The sequence below is a fragment of the Podarcis raffonei genome, chromosome 5 (genome assembly GCF_027172205.1).
Source record: "Podarcis raffonei isolate rPodRaf1 chromosome 5, rPodRaf1.pri, whole genome shotgun sequence".
In the NCBI taxonomy this organism is placed as follows: domain Eukaryota; kingdom Metazoa; phylum Chordata; class Lepidosauria; order Squamata; family Lacertidae; genus Podarcis; species Podarcis raffonei.
The window spans coordinates 96,951,196-96,968,866 of NC_070606.1; the positions used below are offsets into that span (position 1 = coordinate 96,951,196).

General features: G+C 50.6%; 1 protein-coding gene across 1 annotated transcript in view; it reads left to right on the plus strand.

The window, feature by feature from the left end:
* The window catches only part of LOC128414887 (solute carrier family 12 member 9-like), a 93,597-nt gene that overhangs the window by 37,067 nt on the left and 38,859 nt on the right, over positions 1-17,671 (plus strand). Inside the window, exon 9 of the mRNA XM_053390821.1 lies at positions 10,136-10,260. Within this exon, the coding sequence (XP_053246796.1) occupies positions 10,136-10,260 (125 nt within the window). The remainder of the gene's footprint in view (positions 1-10,135; positions 10,261-17,671) is intronic.

Here is a 17,671-nt window from a genome sequence, read left to right on the forward strand (position 1 = left end):
GTTGCAACAAATAGCAGGAGGGGCAGGGTGGAAGCTGCTAAGATAGCCCTGGGGGGTGGGAAGGAAATGAATCCCTTTCCCATCAGGTAAAGGGACCCCTGACCATTATGTCCAGTCGTGGCCGACTCTGGGGTTGCGGCGCTCATCTTGCTTTATTGGCCGAGGGAGCCGGCGTACAGCTTCCGGGTCATGTGGCCAGCATGACTAAGCCGCTTCTGGCGAACCGGAGCAGCGCACAGAAACGCTGTTTACCTTCCCGCTGGAGCGGCACCTATTTATCTACTTGCACTTTGACATGCTTTCAAACTGCTAGGTTGGCAGGAGCTGGGAGTGAGCAACAGGAGCTCACCCCCTCGCGGGGATTTGAACTGCCGACATTCTTATCGGCAAGTCCTAGGCTTGTAATTTAACCTGCAGCGCCACCCGCGCCCCAGACATGATAGCCATCTTCAAGTATCGGGAGGGCTGTCACATGGAGGATGGAGTGAGCTTGTTTTCCTCTGCTCTGGAGGGTAGGACCCAAACCAATGGATTCAAATGACAAGGAAGGAGATTCGACAGTGTTTGGCAGTGGAACAGACTCCCTCGGAAGGTGGTGGACTCTCTCCTTCATTGGAGGTTTTTAAGCACAGCCACCTGTCAGTGATTCTTCAGTTGTGATTCGTGTATTGCAGGGGGTTGAAACAGATGGCCCTCAGGGTCCCTTCCAACTCTGAAATTCTTTTATTCTAAGGCAAGCTTGATTCTGTGATGAGAAAATTCAGATGTAATTTTAGCATCCCTTATTCTGCTTCTACCAGCTACGGGAAAGATTTAAGGTGTGGAATGCTGAAGAACGAATTGCAACCTCCTCTGGCTTTTGCAATTGCAACAGCAGCTCACCCCATCGTAGGGATTCGAACCGCCAACCTTCTGATCGACAAGCCCTAGGCTCTGTGGTTTAACCCACAGCGCCACCCGCGTCCCCTGCTTTCCCATCAAGGCCTCCTACAAAATGACAGTCCCCTCCGAGATGGTAAAATTGGAACTGTGGCTGGGTTGGAGAGAGGCGACGCTGCACGAAATAGGCTTTCTGTGAAGGGAGAAGCGGATTTCAGGGTCAGATATTACCAGATAGTGAATCCAAGTCTCAGCGATGTTGTGGTTTAGTTAGGCAGAGAGGGCAGCAACCTGGGAAAAGATGGAGGCTGAGTTGGGGGAGATGCATACTGGCGGGTTCTGAGCCGTAGAACCATAGAACTGTAGAGTTGGAAGGGACCCCAGGTATCGTTTGCCCAACGTGGGTCTGGAACCCACAATCCTGGGATTAAAGAGTCTCATGCTCTACCCACTGAGCCATCCTTTCACTCAGCTGAACCAGGACCCTGAGAGGAACACAGGAAGCAGCTTCTTATCCCGAACCGGACCACCGATCCACTTAGCTCAGGACTGCTTATGCTGACTATCAGCAGGTCTCCAGGGATTTCGGACCAGGGGCATTCTCAGACCCTCCTGGCGATGCCACTGGGGAACTGAACCTGGGACCTTCTGCGTGCAAGCCAGATGTGTTACCGCTGAGCTACGCCTCTGCTCCAAGTCTTGCCTCACAGCTCCATATCCTGGCCACGACAGAGGGCGCCAGCTTGGGGGAGGCTGCTGTAGGCCCTATGCCACCTCTGTCCCATAACGTGGCAAGCTTTGGGCAGCTGTTGCAGGCCTGGGGGAGAAGCTGGGAGGGGTGGGAGGAAGGGGGTTTGGCCAGGGAGGAGGTGCGGAAGGAGGCAATGAAGTGAGCTGGCGCACGCCGGACATGAGATCCCTATCAGGGCTCTGTCGGAATTGTCCCAGGTGCATTAAACAATTGGTCCGACGCCGCATGCAAACCTATCGAAGTGAGATGCCCCCTCTCCGCCTCCGAGAGAAGGATTGCAGCGAGGCCTCCCCCCCCCCCCCCGAGACTCCCATCAGCTTAATCTGCCGGAGCTGCCATCTATCTCTCTCCCCCCCCCGGCTCCCTCGGCCGCACAGGCGTGCGCTGCTCCGCCAAATTGGACAAATACATGTAATGCAAAAAAAATTGCCCCATTAGCCGGAAAAGAACATTGCGGTGCACTCACAAAAGGGGAGGGAGCCATTAGGTGCTTCAAGCCCAATTGAAGTCACCATGGATCAGATTCAATGGCTGGCGACAGATGCGGCATCACTCGCTGTGCAAAAGACTTGAGGGGTTTTTTGGGGGGGGGGTGAGGCAGCACTTGCTACATGGCTTGGAGCTTGAGTGGTGCTTGGATTTCTTCGAGCTGGAGAACAGCAATGACCGTCAACTCAGGAGTCTGCAAGCTTCTTAGGCCCAGGTCCCATTTTTTGAAACCAAAACATATGTTTTGGGGCCCTGTTTCTTGATCTTTCCCCCACATGTTGGGTGCTGTTCCTGCACCCTACCTGGGATCAGTGGCACAGCACAGCATTGGTTCCAGGTAGGGAAGCTTCTCACAGAGGAGGCCGTTTTGGGCACCTGAGAACCAGGTTCTTATTTCCTGCATGCCCGTAATTGGTTGGGAGAGCGAGGACACTGTCTTGTCATAGAATCATGGAATTGGAAGGGTTCCAAGGGTCATCTAGTCCAACCCCCCTGCAATGCAGGAATCTCAACTTAAGCATCCATAGCAGATGGCCATCCATCTCTGCTTAAAAACCTCCAAGGAAGGAGAGTCCATCATCTCCCGAGGGACACCGTTCCTCTGTCAAACAGCTCTTACCACCAGAAAGTTATTCCTGTTGTTTAGTCGGAATCTCCTTTCTTGTCACTTGAATCTGTTGGTTTAGGTCTGGAGTGGAAAGCAAGCTTGCTCCATCCTCCATATGACAACCCTTGAGGTATTTGAAGATGGCTCTCATATCTCCTCTCAGTCTCCTATTTCCCAGGCTAAACATACCCAACTCCTTCAACTGTTCCTCATCAGGCTTGGTTTCCAGACCTTTGATCATCTTGGTCACCCTCCTCTGCACACCTTCCAACTTGTCAACATCCTTCTTAAATGGAGGTGCCCAGAACTGGACACAGGATTCCAGCTTGTTTCTGAGCAAGGCAGAAGCGAGTGGGACTCCATGAATTTGCCCAGTCCGTTTTTAAAGCCGTGCTAGTTGGTCGCTATCACTGCTTGATCACTGCGTTGTGAGCAAGTTCCATAGTTCCGTAGTTCAACTGTGCATTTCCTCAATCCTCTTTCCCCATACCATGCATAATTTTATAAACTCCTATAACAACAACAACAACAACAACAACAACAACAACAACAACAACAACAACAACAACTTATTATTTATACCCCGCCCATCAGGCTGGGTTTCCCCACCCACTCTGGGCGGCTGCCAACAGAATATTAAAATATAATAACCTATTAAACATTAAAAACTTCCCTGAACAGGGCTGCCTTCAGATGTCTTCTGGTAGTTGTTTTTCTCTTTGACATCTGGTGGGAGGGCGTTCCACAGGGCGGGTGCCACCACTGAAAAGGCCCTCTGCCTGGTTCCCTGTAACTTGGCTTCTTGCAGCGAGGGAACTGCCAGAAGACCCTCGGATCTGGACCTCAGTGTCCGGGCAGAATGATGGAGGTGGAGACGGTCCTGCAGGTATACAGGACCGAGGCCGTTTAGGGCTTGAAAGGTCAACACCAACACTTTGAATTGTGCTCGGAAGTTGTTTGCCTTTTCTCTAAACTGAGAAGTCCCAAATGCTGCAACCTTTCCTCTCTGGGGGTGCCCCTCCGACCCCTTGATCATTCCGGCTGCCCTTTCCTGGACCTTTTCCAACACTTCAAGTTCCCCGCCTCTACTTTGTTGTATGAAAGTGTTTATATGCTCTGTTTCAGTCCTAAAAAGCTGTACACACTTGCATGAAAACACAAAAAGACCATGCAATTAAAAAGACAATGAAACTGAAAACAAGTTAAAAACCCCCCGCCACCAACGTAATCAGCTAGGAGAGAAGAAAAACAACTGGGTGATATATATATATGTGTGTGTATTTTAAAAAGGTATGAACAAAAGCTTTAAAAGGTAGCGAGCTGACAGCCAACCCTATCTTGGGAGGGAACACCACAATATATTGGTTTATTCATCATTGCTGTTATGATTAGCAGTTTTTATGTCACACTTCAATGAGCTGAGGGTGACAGCCATTGTCTCCCACAATAACCCTGCGAGGTAGGTTAGGCAGAAAGGGGAGAGGGCAACTGGCTCAAGATCATCATGGGAGTCTGGTTTTGGCCTTCCAAGCATTTTGGACTACAACTCCCATCATTCCCTGCTACCCAAGACCCTTTTCCCTGGAGAAGCCAGGGAGTTGATGTGGGATCTTTAGTGCCAGGACTGAAGAGAGGAGGTGTAAATTATCATGGCCAATCAAGCCAAACCACTGAGATGGCTCAGTTGGTAGAGCACAAAGCAGGGCTGTGGGTTCAAGTCCCGGGTTGGGCAAGAAGATTCCTGCCTTGCAGAGGGTTGGACTAGATGACCCTCAGGTCATCTTTTCGATTTTAGGAAAGAGAGAATCTGCTATCTCTTAACTGTCAGAATATTCTCCCTAATTTTTACTCAGAATCTCCCTTCTTGTCATTTGAATCTTTTGGTTCAGGTCCTCCAGAGCAGCAGAAAACAAGCTTGTCTGCCTTCCATGTGACAGGTCTTCTGATATCCTATCACCTCTCAGGGGTCAGCAAACTTTTTCAGCAGGGGGCCGGTCCACTGTCCCTCAGACCTTGTGGTGGGCTGGACTATATATTGAAAAAAATATAGGAAGGGATTCCTACGCCCCACAAATAACCCAGAGATGCGTTTAAAATAAAAGGACACATTCTACTCATGTAAAAACACGCTGATTCCCGGACCGTCTGCAGGCCGGATTTAGAAGGCAATTGGGCCATATCCAGCCCCCGGGCCCATGAGCTAGTTCTTTGGCCTGATCCAGCATCCAGTTTTTTCTTAAGTCCCCCCCCCCCGGCTTGAAAAAAGACTGTTTCTATTTGGCCTTTCTTGGAGCTGTGATACCACAGCCTTGATCTCTTCGAGGTCCCCCTAGCAGGCAGTGATAGTGTCCCTGGCCTAGCCTTGTCCGGACCTCCCCTTCCCCTTTGGTCCCCCTCCCCCTGCAGTCACACAGTGTTCCCCCCCCCCCGCCCCACTCAGGTCTGGGGCACACTACTTTTCAGCAGTGGCTCTTTTACCTTGATGAGCAGCTAAATGAATTATAAATCAAAGGCATGTGCCAGGGGAGGGGGACGGGAGGGGGAGGCTCCATTACAGCAGCCAGGCACGATCTCCACTCGGTGCACACTATTAACTCGCAAGCAGCTGAAAATCCCCAATTGCTTAGATGGTCTGCATAATCTCAGCCTCTTCCCTGGCTTCCCCCCCCCGCCACCCCCCCCGCCAAGCAATGATGGCAGATCAGCTGCACTCCTTGCCAGCGAGAGGGGGGCTGCGGAGGTCCAGGGCAGCAGGGGGGGCACCTCTTAGTGGGGAGGGCACACACGCAATCCCTGGCACCCCCTGTTGAAAGCATCTTGTCTAGCAAGGCTTTTAGGGTTGAGAACTGATTTGTGAGGACATGGGAGCTGCCTGGTGGAGTCAGACCTCTGTCCTAGCCAGCTCAGTGCTGCCTGCACTGACTGGCAATGGCTCTCCAGGGTTTTAGAGCAGAGGACATTCCCAGACGTTGCCAGGAATTGATCCTAGGGATGCTCCACCGCTGATATTACAGTTGTTTCTCTTAGCACTGAGTCCAACTCAAAATATCCTGGCAGGAGCTCCCTGGGACCTTTCTGAGTGGCTGCCGTCTGAGATCCTGTTGTGGGCTGGTAAACGGAGCACTTTCTAGCTGGTATCCTGTTGGAGGGGAAGGTCTCCTTCCAGCAACTCCTGCAGCCAAGCTGGTGCCAAACACATTGCTCTGCTTTCCTTCGGACCACATCAGCGAGGCAAGAGGAAAAAAGCAAACTGTGCTGGTCCTGTGGGTTACCCGAGAGGCGAGGTCCAAGACCTGTCTGTGGTCAAAAGTGCAACGTGGAGGCAGTCCGTAGTAGCTGAAGCTGGGTGCAGGGCAGGGAGTCGGGTGAAGTCAGGAACAGGCTTGCAAGCAGGGAGCCAGGGCGGGTCAGGAGCTCAGGCAGGAAAGCAGGACAGGGTTCAGGCAGGAACTGGCAACCAACAATGTTGCTCCCGCAACTTGGGACTGGGGCTGGCCGGCTTTTATCTGCCCCGAGGCATAGGAAGGCCCCGATCCTCAGGTGACTCGCATCTCCTGGCCTGGAGGCGAGCCCTCCTCCTGCGGGAACTTAGTTCTCCTGAGCCTCTGCAGCTCAGGAGAGGCTGGAGGGTTACCGGACCCAGAGGCAACCTCCGCTTCCTCTGACGGGGCTGAGAGTGGAGCACCTGCAGGCAATGGGTCCTCCATCACCTCAGGAGCCAGAGCAGACTCAGCTGGTGCTTGCACCTGAGGATCCAGCACAGGTGAGGACCCTTCAGGCTCAGCTGGTTCTGGAGGCGGGGACTCCTGTGCAGGCTGGGATCCCTCAGGTTCAGCATCCGAGTCCGAATCCCAGGCCATCACACAAACCCAGGCACCAATGGTTAATATTAAAGAGTAGTTCACATAATCAGTGGCTGTAATGGAAGCAGTTTGGGGACATGAGGAAATGAGCCCCACTTTCCCCATATATTTTTTTAGTCAAGTAACCTTTTAATGGCATCACGTAATACAAACAGAATAAATAGTCCAGTGCAATCTCGTCGCCATTTCAACAGTACAGTCATTTGCCGAAGGGAAGAAAAGGCGAGCAATCTGTTTCATCTCTGTGGGTTTCCAGCAAGGGCAGGATCCTGCAGCATACTTCGGCGACAAAAAAATCAAATAGAGGAACTTAGCTACTGTCTTAGTGAGTTCCTGGTCTCTCCCCTGTAATAAGAAGCATATAACCTCCGTCTCTGGTTTTCATGTTGGAATACATAGATGGTCTGGAAATTGTTGGTGGAGATCATCATACCTTTTACATTTAAGGGCCATGTGAGCTACAGTTTCCACCAGGTGGGCATCGGATGGGCAGATCCTATCTCCTTCTGCCGTACCCACAAAACTACCCCACTTTCTCCATATTTCCCACTGCTGCAGCCTGCTGGAATGGCTGATGCCAGTCAAGGGAAAGGAGCCTGATGGAGCTGCTCCTTGTTGCTCTCTCTAGGGCAGCGGTTCTCAACCTGTGGGCCCCCAGATGTTGTTGGACTACAACTCCCATCATCCCTGAGCTCTGGCCTTTCCAACTAGGTGTGATGGGGGTTGTAGTTCAACAGCATCTGGGGACCCACAGGTTAAGAAAGGCTGCTCTAGGGGAATCTTTTGCCTTGTGACGCTGCCTGCTTCCCTCCACCGGTGCCCTCCCTGTTTATTTGCAAAGCGATCAGATGCATTGCCCAAAGGCGCCTTCAACCTCAAGTGCTTGCTCATCCAAACCCCCCCCCCCCATTGTTCTGTTCCGGGAACTTCTTCATGCTCACAGATGTAGTGAGCAATACCGCAGCCAGTTACCAAGGTGTTCTCTCTCTGTGTGTGTGTCCCAGCATCCTGATGTTCCAGCAGCCTCCTCTAGTATGACTAAGGGTACATTTGCACTGCCAGCTCACTCTTTCCTCCTTGAGCTCTGCTGGAAGGGCTTTTGTCCTCTCCCCCCCCCCATAGGGCACTCTGCTCTTCACCAGCTGTAGCCCAGTGCTAAATCGCTGCTGGAAGATCCTGCGGCCGTTTTCCTGATGTTCCCCCCAGGACTGTTTAAAAGAGGCTCTGTGAACGGCCCTCCTGAGCTGAGCTGCTTTGGGGCACAGCGTTCGGGGGGGGGGTCAAATCCACATTCCCATATCCTGCATAGGAGGCTGCCTGATTCCAAGCCAGGCACCTGGTCCATTTTGCTCAGTGTTGTCTACACTGACTTGCAGTGGCCTCTGCCAGACATACTGTATTTTTCACTCTATAGGACGCACCGAACCATAGGACGCACCTTGTTTTAGAGGGGAAGAAGAAGAAAAAAAAATCTCTCCCTCTCTGCTCAGCGCCCCTTCAGCGAAGCGGCAGGAGAAACGGAGCCCCTTCCATTTCTCCTCCCGCTTCGCTGAAGTGGCGCTGCACAGCTCTCCCTCTCTGCTGAAGCCGGGAGAGTCTTGCTCTCCTGGCTTCAGCAAAAGGAACCCGAAGCCTCCGGAGCACAGTGGGAGCTCCCACTGTGCTCCGAAGGCTTCAGGCGACTATCCCCGAAGCCTGGAGAGCGAGAGGGGTCAGTGCACACCGACCCCTCTCGCTCCCCAAGCTTCAGCGAAAGCAACGCGAAGCCTCCGGAGCGCGGTGGGAGCGCTCCCTCTGCACTTCAGAGGCTTCACGTTGCTATCGCTGAAGCCAAGGAGCCTACATTCGCTCCATAAGATGCATACACATTTCCCCTTGATTTTTGGAGGGGGGAAAGTATGTTATAGAGCGAAAAATATGGTACATGTATATGTGTCACGGACTGGTTGAATGCAGAGGAATGCTGGGAGGAACCAGCTGGGGAACCCCCCCAAGGGAAGAAGACTCAGAGCCTGGGGATTGGTGATGGGGTGACACTGAGTGGTCACAGGGAGAGGATGGAGAAGATTGGGAGGAGGAGGAGGTGGTGTCGGAAGCTGAAGAGGTAACAGGGTTTAGTGAGCAGGAAGAGGCTGTGGCAGAGAGAAGCTCAGAATCAGAGAGGAGGGAGGGTGGCAGCACGAGAACAGGGCCTTCTCTGCAGTGGCTCCCCATCTGTGGAACGCTCTCCCCAGGGAAGTTCGCCTGGTGCCTTCATTATATACCTTTAGGCGCCAGGCAAAAACGTTCCTCTTTAACCAGGCATTTGGTTGATCCGATTTACAACCCATGCCCTTTTAAAATGTGTTGTTGTTGTTTTGTTGGGGGGGTATTGGGTTGCTGTTTTTATTTTGATTAGGTATTTTGTGGTTTTATGTCTTGATTTTATTCTGCGAACCGCCCTGAGACCCCCGGATATAGGGCAATATATAAATAATAATAATAATAATAATAATCCAGAAGTCTGCAGTGGAGCCAGCACCTGCAGGGGTCAGGAGGGTTCCTGGACCAAGCAGAGGAATGAAACAAAATGTGTGTTTAAATGTGAATTTTCATGCAGATAATGGGTTCTTAAAAATAATGTTGTTAAAAAATAATAATGCCAAAATAAGGGCAGAAAGGATGCTGTTTAGAATTGGGATCCACGCGGACACACCTGTTCATTATTGGAAGAAAGGCAAGGGGTAAAATAAATGCTATGAAATATTTTGTGCGGCTGTTTGTAGAGTGACTTGATGGGAGGGAGAGGGTCTGCATGAAGGTTTTGGCTGCTGAATTGTTTCCCAAGTAAGCTGCTTTTGTGTCCAATGTCTTAACTATTGAATCATAGAACTGTAGAGTTGGGAGGGACCCCTGAGGGTCATCTATCCCAACCCCCTGCAATGCAGGAATCTCAGCTAGATCATACATGACCAATGGCCACCCAACGTCTACTTGAAAACCTCCAAGGAAGGAGAGGGAGTCTGTTCCAGTGTCAAACAGCTTTTACCGTCATAACGTTCTTCCTAATGTTCCTTCCTTAATAATAATTATTACAGGATACTCCTGCAGAACAGTGGCTCCCAAACTTTTTTGAGCCAACTGCCCCTCGATTCCACAAACTCAGCGCCCCCTTCCCTATAAAAATAGCAGAATAGCAGCCTGCATGACCCACTAAGGAAGATAATAACCCAATAAAACAGTAGCAATTAATTGCACATTCATTCAGAATCCAATTAAAACTGTTTAGTTTAATTAATTCAACAAAATGGATGAACTTGATTCAGAATCTAATAACCATTTGCAACTCACTGCAACCCCCTTACCCCCCCCCGAAATCCCACCCCGCCCAGGGGGGAAATACCACCCAATTTGGGAGCCACTTCTGCAAACAATTATTGAACCTGGTGTACATAAAGATTTTAAGTAAGCAAAGCCCTCCATCACCTGTATTTTACCTGCGCTGTTGGAGTCTGCAGTCTTCCGTCGCCTGTCTCTCACTGCCTCTCTTTTCTCCATCCCTTGCAGCTGGTCCTCTTCTCTGGCAAGCTGAACACCATTGCCGCTGTGGTCACCATCTTCTTCCTGCTGGTCTATGCCACCGTGGATTTGGCCTGCCTTGCACTCGAATGGGCGTCTGCCCCGAACTTCAGGTATGTGGGGCTCTTGCGTGTAGGACCAGCTGGCTGGGGGTTGCGCCGGGACCATATTACACCGGTCCTGAAAGGCCTACATTGGCTCCCAGTACATTTCCAAGCACAGTTCAAAATGTTGCTGCTGACCTTTAAAGCCCTAAACAGATTTGGCCCAGTACAGTGGTACCTCGGGTTAAGAACTTAATTCATTCTGGAGGTCCGTTCTTAACCTGAAACTGTTCTTAACCTGAAGCACCACTTTAGCTAATGGGGTCTCCTGCAGCCGCTGTGCCGCTGCCGTGCAATTTCTGTTCTCATCCTGAAGCAAAGTTCTTAACCCGAGGTACTATTTCTGGGTTAGCGGAGTCTGTAACCTGAAGCGTATGTAACCTGAAGCATCTGTAACCCAAGGTACCACTGTGTACTTGAAAGAGCATTTCCACCCCCCATTGCTCAGCCCAGACAACGAGGTCCAGTGCCAAGGGCCAATTGGTGGTTCCCTCACTGAGAGAAGTCAGGTTACAGGGAACCAGGCAGAGGGCCTTTTTGGTGGTGGCACCTACTTTCTGGAACGCCCTCTCATCAGATGTCAAACAGATAAACAACAAATTGACTTTTAGAAGGCCTCTGGAAGTAGCCCTGTATGGGGAAGCTTTAATGTTTGTGTTTTATTATTATTTTTATATATGTTGGAAGCCTTCCAGAGTAGCTGGGGTAACCCAGTCAGATGGGCAGGGTACAAATAATAAATTATTACTATATTATTACATTCACCTTGTGTGAAAACCAACTGTGAGCCCCGTACGCTGAGGGCGAGTGAGAATCTGGTGGACAAGTCTGTGAAGTGTGAGGACTAGCTGCTTGAGTCGGGGCAGGGAGCTTCTTTCAGCCTGGGCGTTGTGCTTCCTTCTGGGCATTTTTTTGGGGGGGGGATGTCACATGATGTCACATGTCAGTGGTGGGTGGGGCCAGAGACAAAAGTAGGCGGGACAGCAGATGTAAATTTTACCTGATTTCTGCACAAACACACCGTACCTCTCTGTCCTCTCCCTGGCAAGGACTGTCAACATTCAAGGGGGAGTGTGAAGCAGAGGTAGTTAGGGGTGCAGCCAGAGGAGTGTCCTGAGGACCAGGTAGAGGCTCATCGAGGGCCACATTCAGACCCTAAGCCTGAGATTCCCCATAGTTGCTTCGTAGAGCAACAGTTTCGAGAAAGGTATTTGGAAGAAAGAGAGGAGGATGTATAGAAAATTCTGCTCCTCCTTTCTCAGCCTACGGGCTCTCTCAGCAGCCTGCAAATCAATGCAGAGACGTACTATAGCAATCGTGTGCAAACGTTAAACACAGTCGTAAAACCAAACATATGCACTAGCCAATAAAATAACTGGAGTTCTAAACAGAATTACCATTGTTTGCTTGTGCAAAAAGGCTTCTTAAACCGGGAGGTTTGTCTTGGAGGTGTGGCATTTTGCAGGGCACTAGGGAGATGTGCTATGGCACACGCAGTCAGTGCATATGGGAAGGGCACCCCTTTTGGAAAACAGCACCATGGTGCAAAGGCTCTGCTGCTTCTTCTGACAGTTGCCAGCTTTCTGGGGTCGAAGAGAGCCTTGTCCCAGAATCCTTATTCAGCTCTTTTCCAGGATAAACACCCCCAGTTCCTTCAACTGTTCCTCATCTGGCTTAGTTTCCAGCCCCTCGATCATCTTGGTCCCCTTCCTCTGCACACTTTCCAGCTTCTCAACACCCTCCTTAAATTGTGGTGCCCAGAACACCTCTCAGCCTCCTCTTTGACTCTCCATATGGCTTCTTCCTCTGATCCTGTAACTCTGCCTTTCCCTTGACCCCCCCCCACACTCTTCATATGGGTCTTCCGTGCAGGTAAAATACATGTTTTGGAGGACCCCTGGCATTTGATTGTTGCATGTTGCAAGGTGAGTGCGCCTGCCTGGGGCTGTCTGCAGTACTGCTGGCGGGGATTGGGGGGCACGGGTAGATGGATGGGGAGGAGGTACTCCCCCCCCCGACTTTCTCTCCCTCTCCTTGCTTGCAGAAAAGCCAGTCCACCTGCTGGTGAGCAGCTCAGGGAAATCACCTCCCCCCCCCCACTTCCCTCCTTCCAGTGGTCCCTCCCCTCTCTCTCTCTCTTTCTCTCGTAGGGCCTGGTGATCAATTTCTCCCCCTAGCTAATCCCATCAAGCCGAGCACATCGCCCGTGTAATAAGCATTTATGATCCTGTTTAAAAAGCTTTTGCCCTTGAGCAAATACCGTTTTTAGCCAAGAAGGGGGAAAGGGAAGGATTGCCGGGAGGGGGGGGGGACTGGGGGGGGCGAGAGAGAGAGAGAAAGCAGAGAACCCAGACTGCATTCTGCTCTTTGCAGTGAATTTATGGTACTTGTCCTGCTCTGCTTCTTGGGGCGGAGTGCCAGCCGTTTTTATGGAGCACAGTTTACATTAGTGGTAATTAAACCAAGGGGAGCAGGAGACAGTGGGGAGTGGCGTGGAGCAGCATTCCTGGAACAGCGTCCCTCTTCCTTTCCTTTTCTTAGCTGGGGTTTACTCGGCTGCAGCCCGGCGTGCAGGCGAGAGCTTGCATTGTTTATTTGTGATTAATTTCCTGCATTGAAGCAGCGTTGGACTAGCTGACCCTCGAGGTCCCTTCCAACTCTGCAGCTCTGTTTATTGAATCTATCTCTCACCTTTCCTCCACGATTCTGGGGGTGTTTTGTACATGGTTATCCTCATTTAATCCCCACAACAACCCCATGAGCTGGGTTAGGTTAAGAGGCAGGGACCAGCCCAAGGTCACCCTGTGTTGTTCATGGCCCAAGTGGGGATTTGAACCCTGGTCTCTCACATCCTCGTCCGACAGTCTTAACCACTACACCACACTGGGAAAACCAAGATGAGTAATGTTTTGAAGGATTCAAAGCCATGAAACGAATTTGATGCAAAGGTGTCTTGTTTGTTTCCGGTGCGAACTTTGCAAAGTGGTTCCTGCAGGTTTTTTCCAGAAAGTTCCAGTTTGAAGTGGGGGTAGACGCCAACTGTGGAAGGCGCCTATTGGCCAGCATCAGTGCCACCAGCAACCCAACTCCTTCCTTGGAGAATTATTATTATTATTATTATTATTATTATTATTATTATTATTATTGCAACTGTTCCTGTAATTATTTCCTCATAAAGTGTGCTGTTTAAAATAGCAATGTGGAGACCTGGAAGCATGAAGGAAAAGATTGAGGACTGTACGTTCATTGGAATGTGTTCGTTTGTGTGAATGTTAGAAAAGTTGCAATGGTGGAATAATGAGAGAAGGACCTTCTGGGACCACAGTTAACGTGCTGAGTGTGTAGGAGTGTCGTCTGGGTGTTAAAAATACTGGGTGCTGAACCCCTTGCAATGCAAGAATCTCAACTAAAGCACCCATGACCGATGTTTCAACCTTGCTTACAAAGGAAGGAGAGTCCACCACCTTCCGAGGGAGTCTGTTCCACTCTTGAGCAGCTTTTGCCATCAGAAAGTTATTCCTGCGGGTGGTGCTGTGGGTTAAACCACAGCAGCCTAGGACTTGCTGATCAGAAGGTCGGCGGTTCGAATCCTGTGAGGGGGTGAGCTCCTGTTACTCGGTCCCAGCTCCTGCCGACCTAGCAGTTCAAAAGCACATCAAAGTGCAAGTAGATAAATAGATACCACTCCGGCAGGAAGGTAAACAGCGTTTCCATGCACTGGTTTGCCAGAAGCGGCTTAGTCATGCTGGCCACATGACCCGGAAGCTGTACGCCGGCTCCCTCGGCCAATAAAGCGAGATGAGTGCCGCAACCCCAGAGTCGGCCATGACTGGACCTAATGGTCAGGGGTCCCTTTACCTTTACTAGTCGGAATCTCCTTTCTTCTCATTTGAATCCGCTGGTTTGGCTCCCAGCCTCCGGAGCAGGAGAAAACAAGCTTGCTTTGTCTTCCATGTGACAACCCTTGAGATATTTGAAGAATATAGGAACCTAACAAGCTGTCGGGCGAGTGGTCCATTAACTCAGTATTGCCAACACTGACCGGCAGTGCCTGCGGGTTGGACTAGATGACCGTTCACGTCCCTTCAACTTCTATGTTTCTGTGATTCCAGGGTTTCGACCTGGGTCTCTCCTGGCCCTGCCCAGGGATGCCAAGGGTTGAAAACGAGTCCTTTTGTGTGAACTGTGGCCCTTTCCTCAAGCTGCAGTCCCTGGGTTATTCTCATTGAGGGTGAAGCATTCATTGTTCAGAGGGCCCTTGCGCCCATGCGCAGACTCTCCGTCTCTCCCGCCCGCCCCCTTGCTTTTTTATGGTAGCCAATAACCGTCAGAGGGCAGTGAGGGTCACACACTGAAATTAACTGCTGTCAAGAGCATAAATTAGGCAAGACCTTTTTCTCTCCGCCTCCTGAGTTTTCTCTCTCCTTCTCTGGGATCTGGGAGATGGAAGTTTGTGGGGTAACAGAAAGTGGGTGCTCAGCGGGTGCCTCATTTGGCTGAGGCCCGGCTTGGGCTGACCCGGGTCATTTTGCTCCCAGGGGCAAAGGGCAGCATGGCAACCCCTGCCAAGTCCATCTCCATAAGGCTGCTAGACTGGCAGTTGAATCTGATTGCATCGTCGACAATGGGGCAGCACCCACCGTGCACCCAAGGCCAGGGCGGGGGACACACACAGTTCTGCTGTCTAACCCCACAGTCCTGCTCTCCACCTCGCAGCATCTGCCACCTGAGGCAGACGCCTCCCTCTCCCCAACAGTAGGGCCGTTAGACCTGACTTAGCAGGGAAGTTTTTTCCCAGGCGATGGAAACGGCGAAGGCGCCCGGCCGATATTAATAATTAATTTCTGCGTGCGCCCATAATTATTTAAACTCAAAAGACGTGCATGCATCCTAGTCAGCGTTAACACCTCTCCATTTCAGAAAGACGTGGGCTTTTAAGTTTAATGGATAAGTTTTTATTATCTCTGTAAAGCGTCTGAATTGATTGTAATATTTGGATCAGATGCTAGTAAGCCTCCTGGACAATTTCAGTAAAACTCACATGGTGTTCTTTCTTTCTTTCTTTCTTTCTTTCTTTCTTTCTTTCTTTCTTTCTTTCGTTTAGAAGTGGGGGAGGGTTTGAAATCTGGGTGGGTGAGATTGTCTGTTTTATTTAGAAGATCACTGATACCTTGCCTTTCCAGTTCTAAAAATGGAACCACCCGAGGCAGCTAAAAGCATAGAGTAAAACAAAAAAAACCACCCACACATAATCTAAAACAAATTTAAAATGAAGCAACAGATAGATGAACAAAAAAGAAAAGAAAAGAAAAATCTAAACAGGAAGCAAAGCAGGTTAAATCAACCAAAAGACGGGCGGAAAGAGCTTGCTGAAAATTTATTTTGTGTGGCCGCGAGGTACTATCTAAGGAAGAGTCGGTGGAATCTCCCAGGGCAGGGAGTTCCAAAGTTCCAAATTGGGGTCACAGACCAGGGGCGCTCACAGGTGAGGATACCAGAAAGACAAGAGTGAAAGCCGGTGGGGAGAAATGGAGGGGGCGTAGTCATCTGAGAAATGAGGCACAGGGAACAGTGGGTGGAGAAATATGGGGCAGAGGGGGGTAGAGAGATAGGGCATGAAAAAGGAAGGGTACTTTTTCCTGTGTGACAGAGGTGGGGTTGCAGAGATGGGGGCATGCAAGAAGACCTCTAGTGGTTTGGAACTGCTTCTGAAAGTCTGGCACGGGCTCCTCCTGAGCATGTGCAGAGTGCTGTTGCCTCCCTGTTGTACATTTCTATCCACGCTTTTTCTCCAAGTAGCACAAGGTGGTGTATGTGGCTCTCCTGCTCCTCATTTAGCCCCCAATAACCCTGTGAGGTGGGGACGCAGGTGGCGCTGTGGGTTAAACCATAGGGCCTAGGGCTTGCCGATCAGAAGGTCAGCGGTTCGAATCCCCGCGATGGGGTGAGCTCCCGTTTCTCGGTCCCAGCTCCTGCCAACCTAGCAGTTCAAAAACACGTCAAAGTGCAAGTAGATAAATAGGTACCACTCCAGCGGGAAGGTAAACAGCGTTTCCGTGTGCTGCTCTGGTTCGCCAGAAGCGGCTTAGTCCTGCTGGCCACATGACCCGGAAACTGTACGCTGGGTCCCTCAGCAAGTAAAGCGAGATGAGCGCCGCAACCCCAGAGTCGGTCACGACTGGACCTAATGGTCAGGGTCCCTTTACCTTTACCTTAACCCTGTGAGGTAGGCCAGGCTGAGGGAGGCCGCGGCCAGCACAAGGTCACTTAGTGAGCTTCTTCATGGCCAAGTGAGGATTCGAACTCTACTCTCCCATGTCCTAGTCCCCCCCCCCCCAATATACAATTTCAAGGCTGTAAGAGAATGAGGTCTCTGGGGCAGCATCTTAAAAGACACACAACCCACACCCTTTTTCCTTTGCCCTCCCCCCTTTCTCCTGCCATGGCTTCCTTCCTCCCCCCCCCACCTTAAAATGCCACTTCCCCCATCCTCCCCTCCCCTCCCTCTCCGCACAGCCGCCGAGGTCTCCAGCACACACGAAATAAAAAGGGATTTTAATTACCTTTCAGCAAAAACAACAATTAGAGAAAATCACAGCTTGTGGGCTCCCCACCCCCGGCTGGCTAATCGCGCTCCAGTGCTGAGCGCAGAGTAGACCGGGGGGGGGGGGAGAGCAGGAGGCCACCCCTCCATGCTCAAACACACACACATTTCATAAGCTGGTCTGTTACCCACAGACAGGCCCTTTTACCTGCCTAATCGATTGCGCACGCTTGCACACACCCACACGTGTTTTTCCAGGTTGTCAGCCTTGCAGCCCAGGCTTAGAGCAAAATCAGGGTGAGTTCCCTGCAACAATCCTATCACATCATCATCATCATCATCATCATTATTATTATTATTATTATTATTATTATTATTATTACTATTGAACAACAAAATGCAGTGTGTGTGGCAGGGAGTATTATTTGCTTTGCGAAGTAGCAAAGCCAAGCGTGCCCAGAGACCACCTGGTTTTTGCCCCCCAAACCCCCAGTGGTTCATGGAGATAGCAGGATGTCATGACCGATGGTTGCTAGCTAGATAACCTGTTGAGTTTTCCAGCTGGGAGGCAAAGTTCTTTATCTGTGAGCATGTCATCTATTTGGTTTACATGCCAACCTTTATCCAAAGATACCGTATCTTCAGGTGCCAGGCAAAAACATTCCTTTCTAACCAGCCCTTAGCTATCAGTGCCTCTTTTTTTCTGTGGGTGAGATTTTTCTAACGTGCTTGTTCTTCGCTTAAAATACTGTAAGCCGCTTTGAGTTGCAAAAAAGCAACTAATAAATTTAATAAGCAACAACCGCAGCCAAGGCAGGTTTTGCTCCTGACTCCCACCCTCTCCCCAGCCTACTGTAGCTCGGTTGTAGAGCAGCT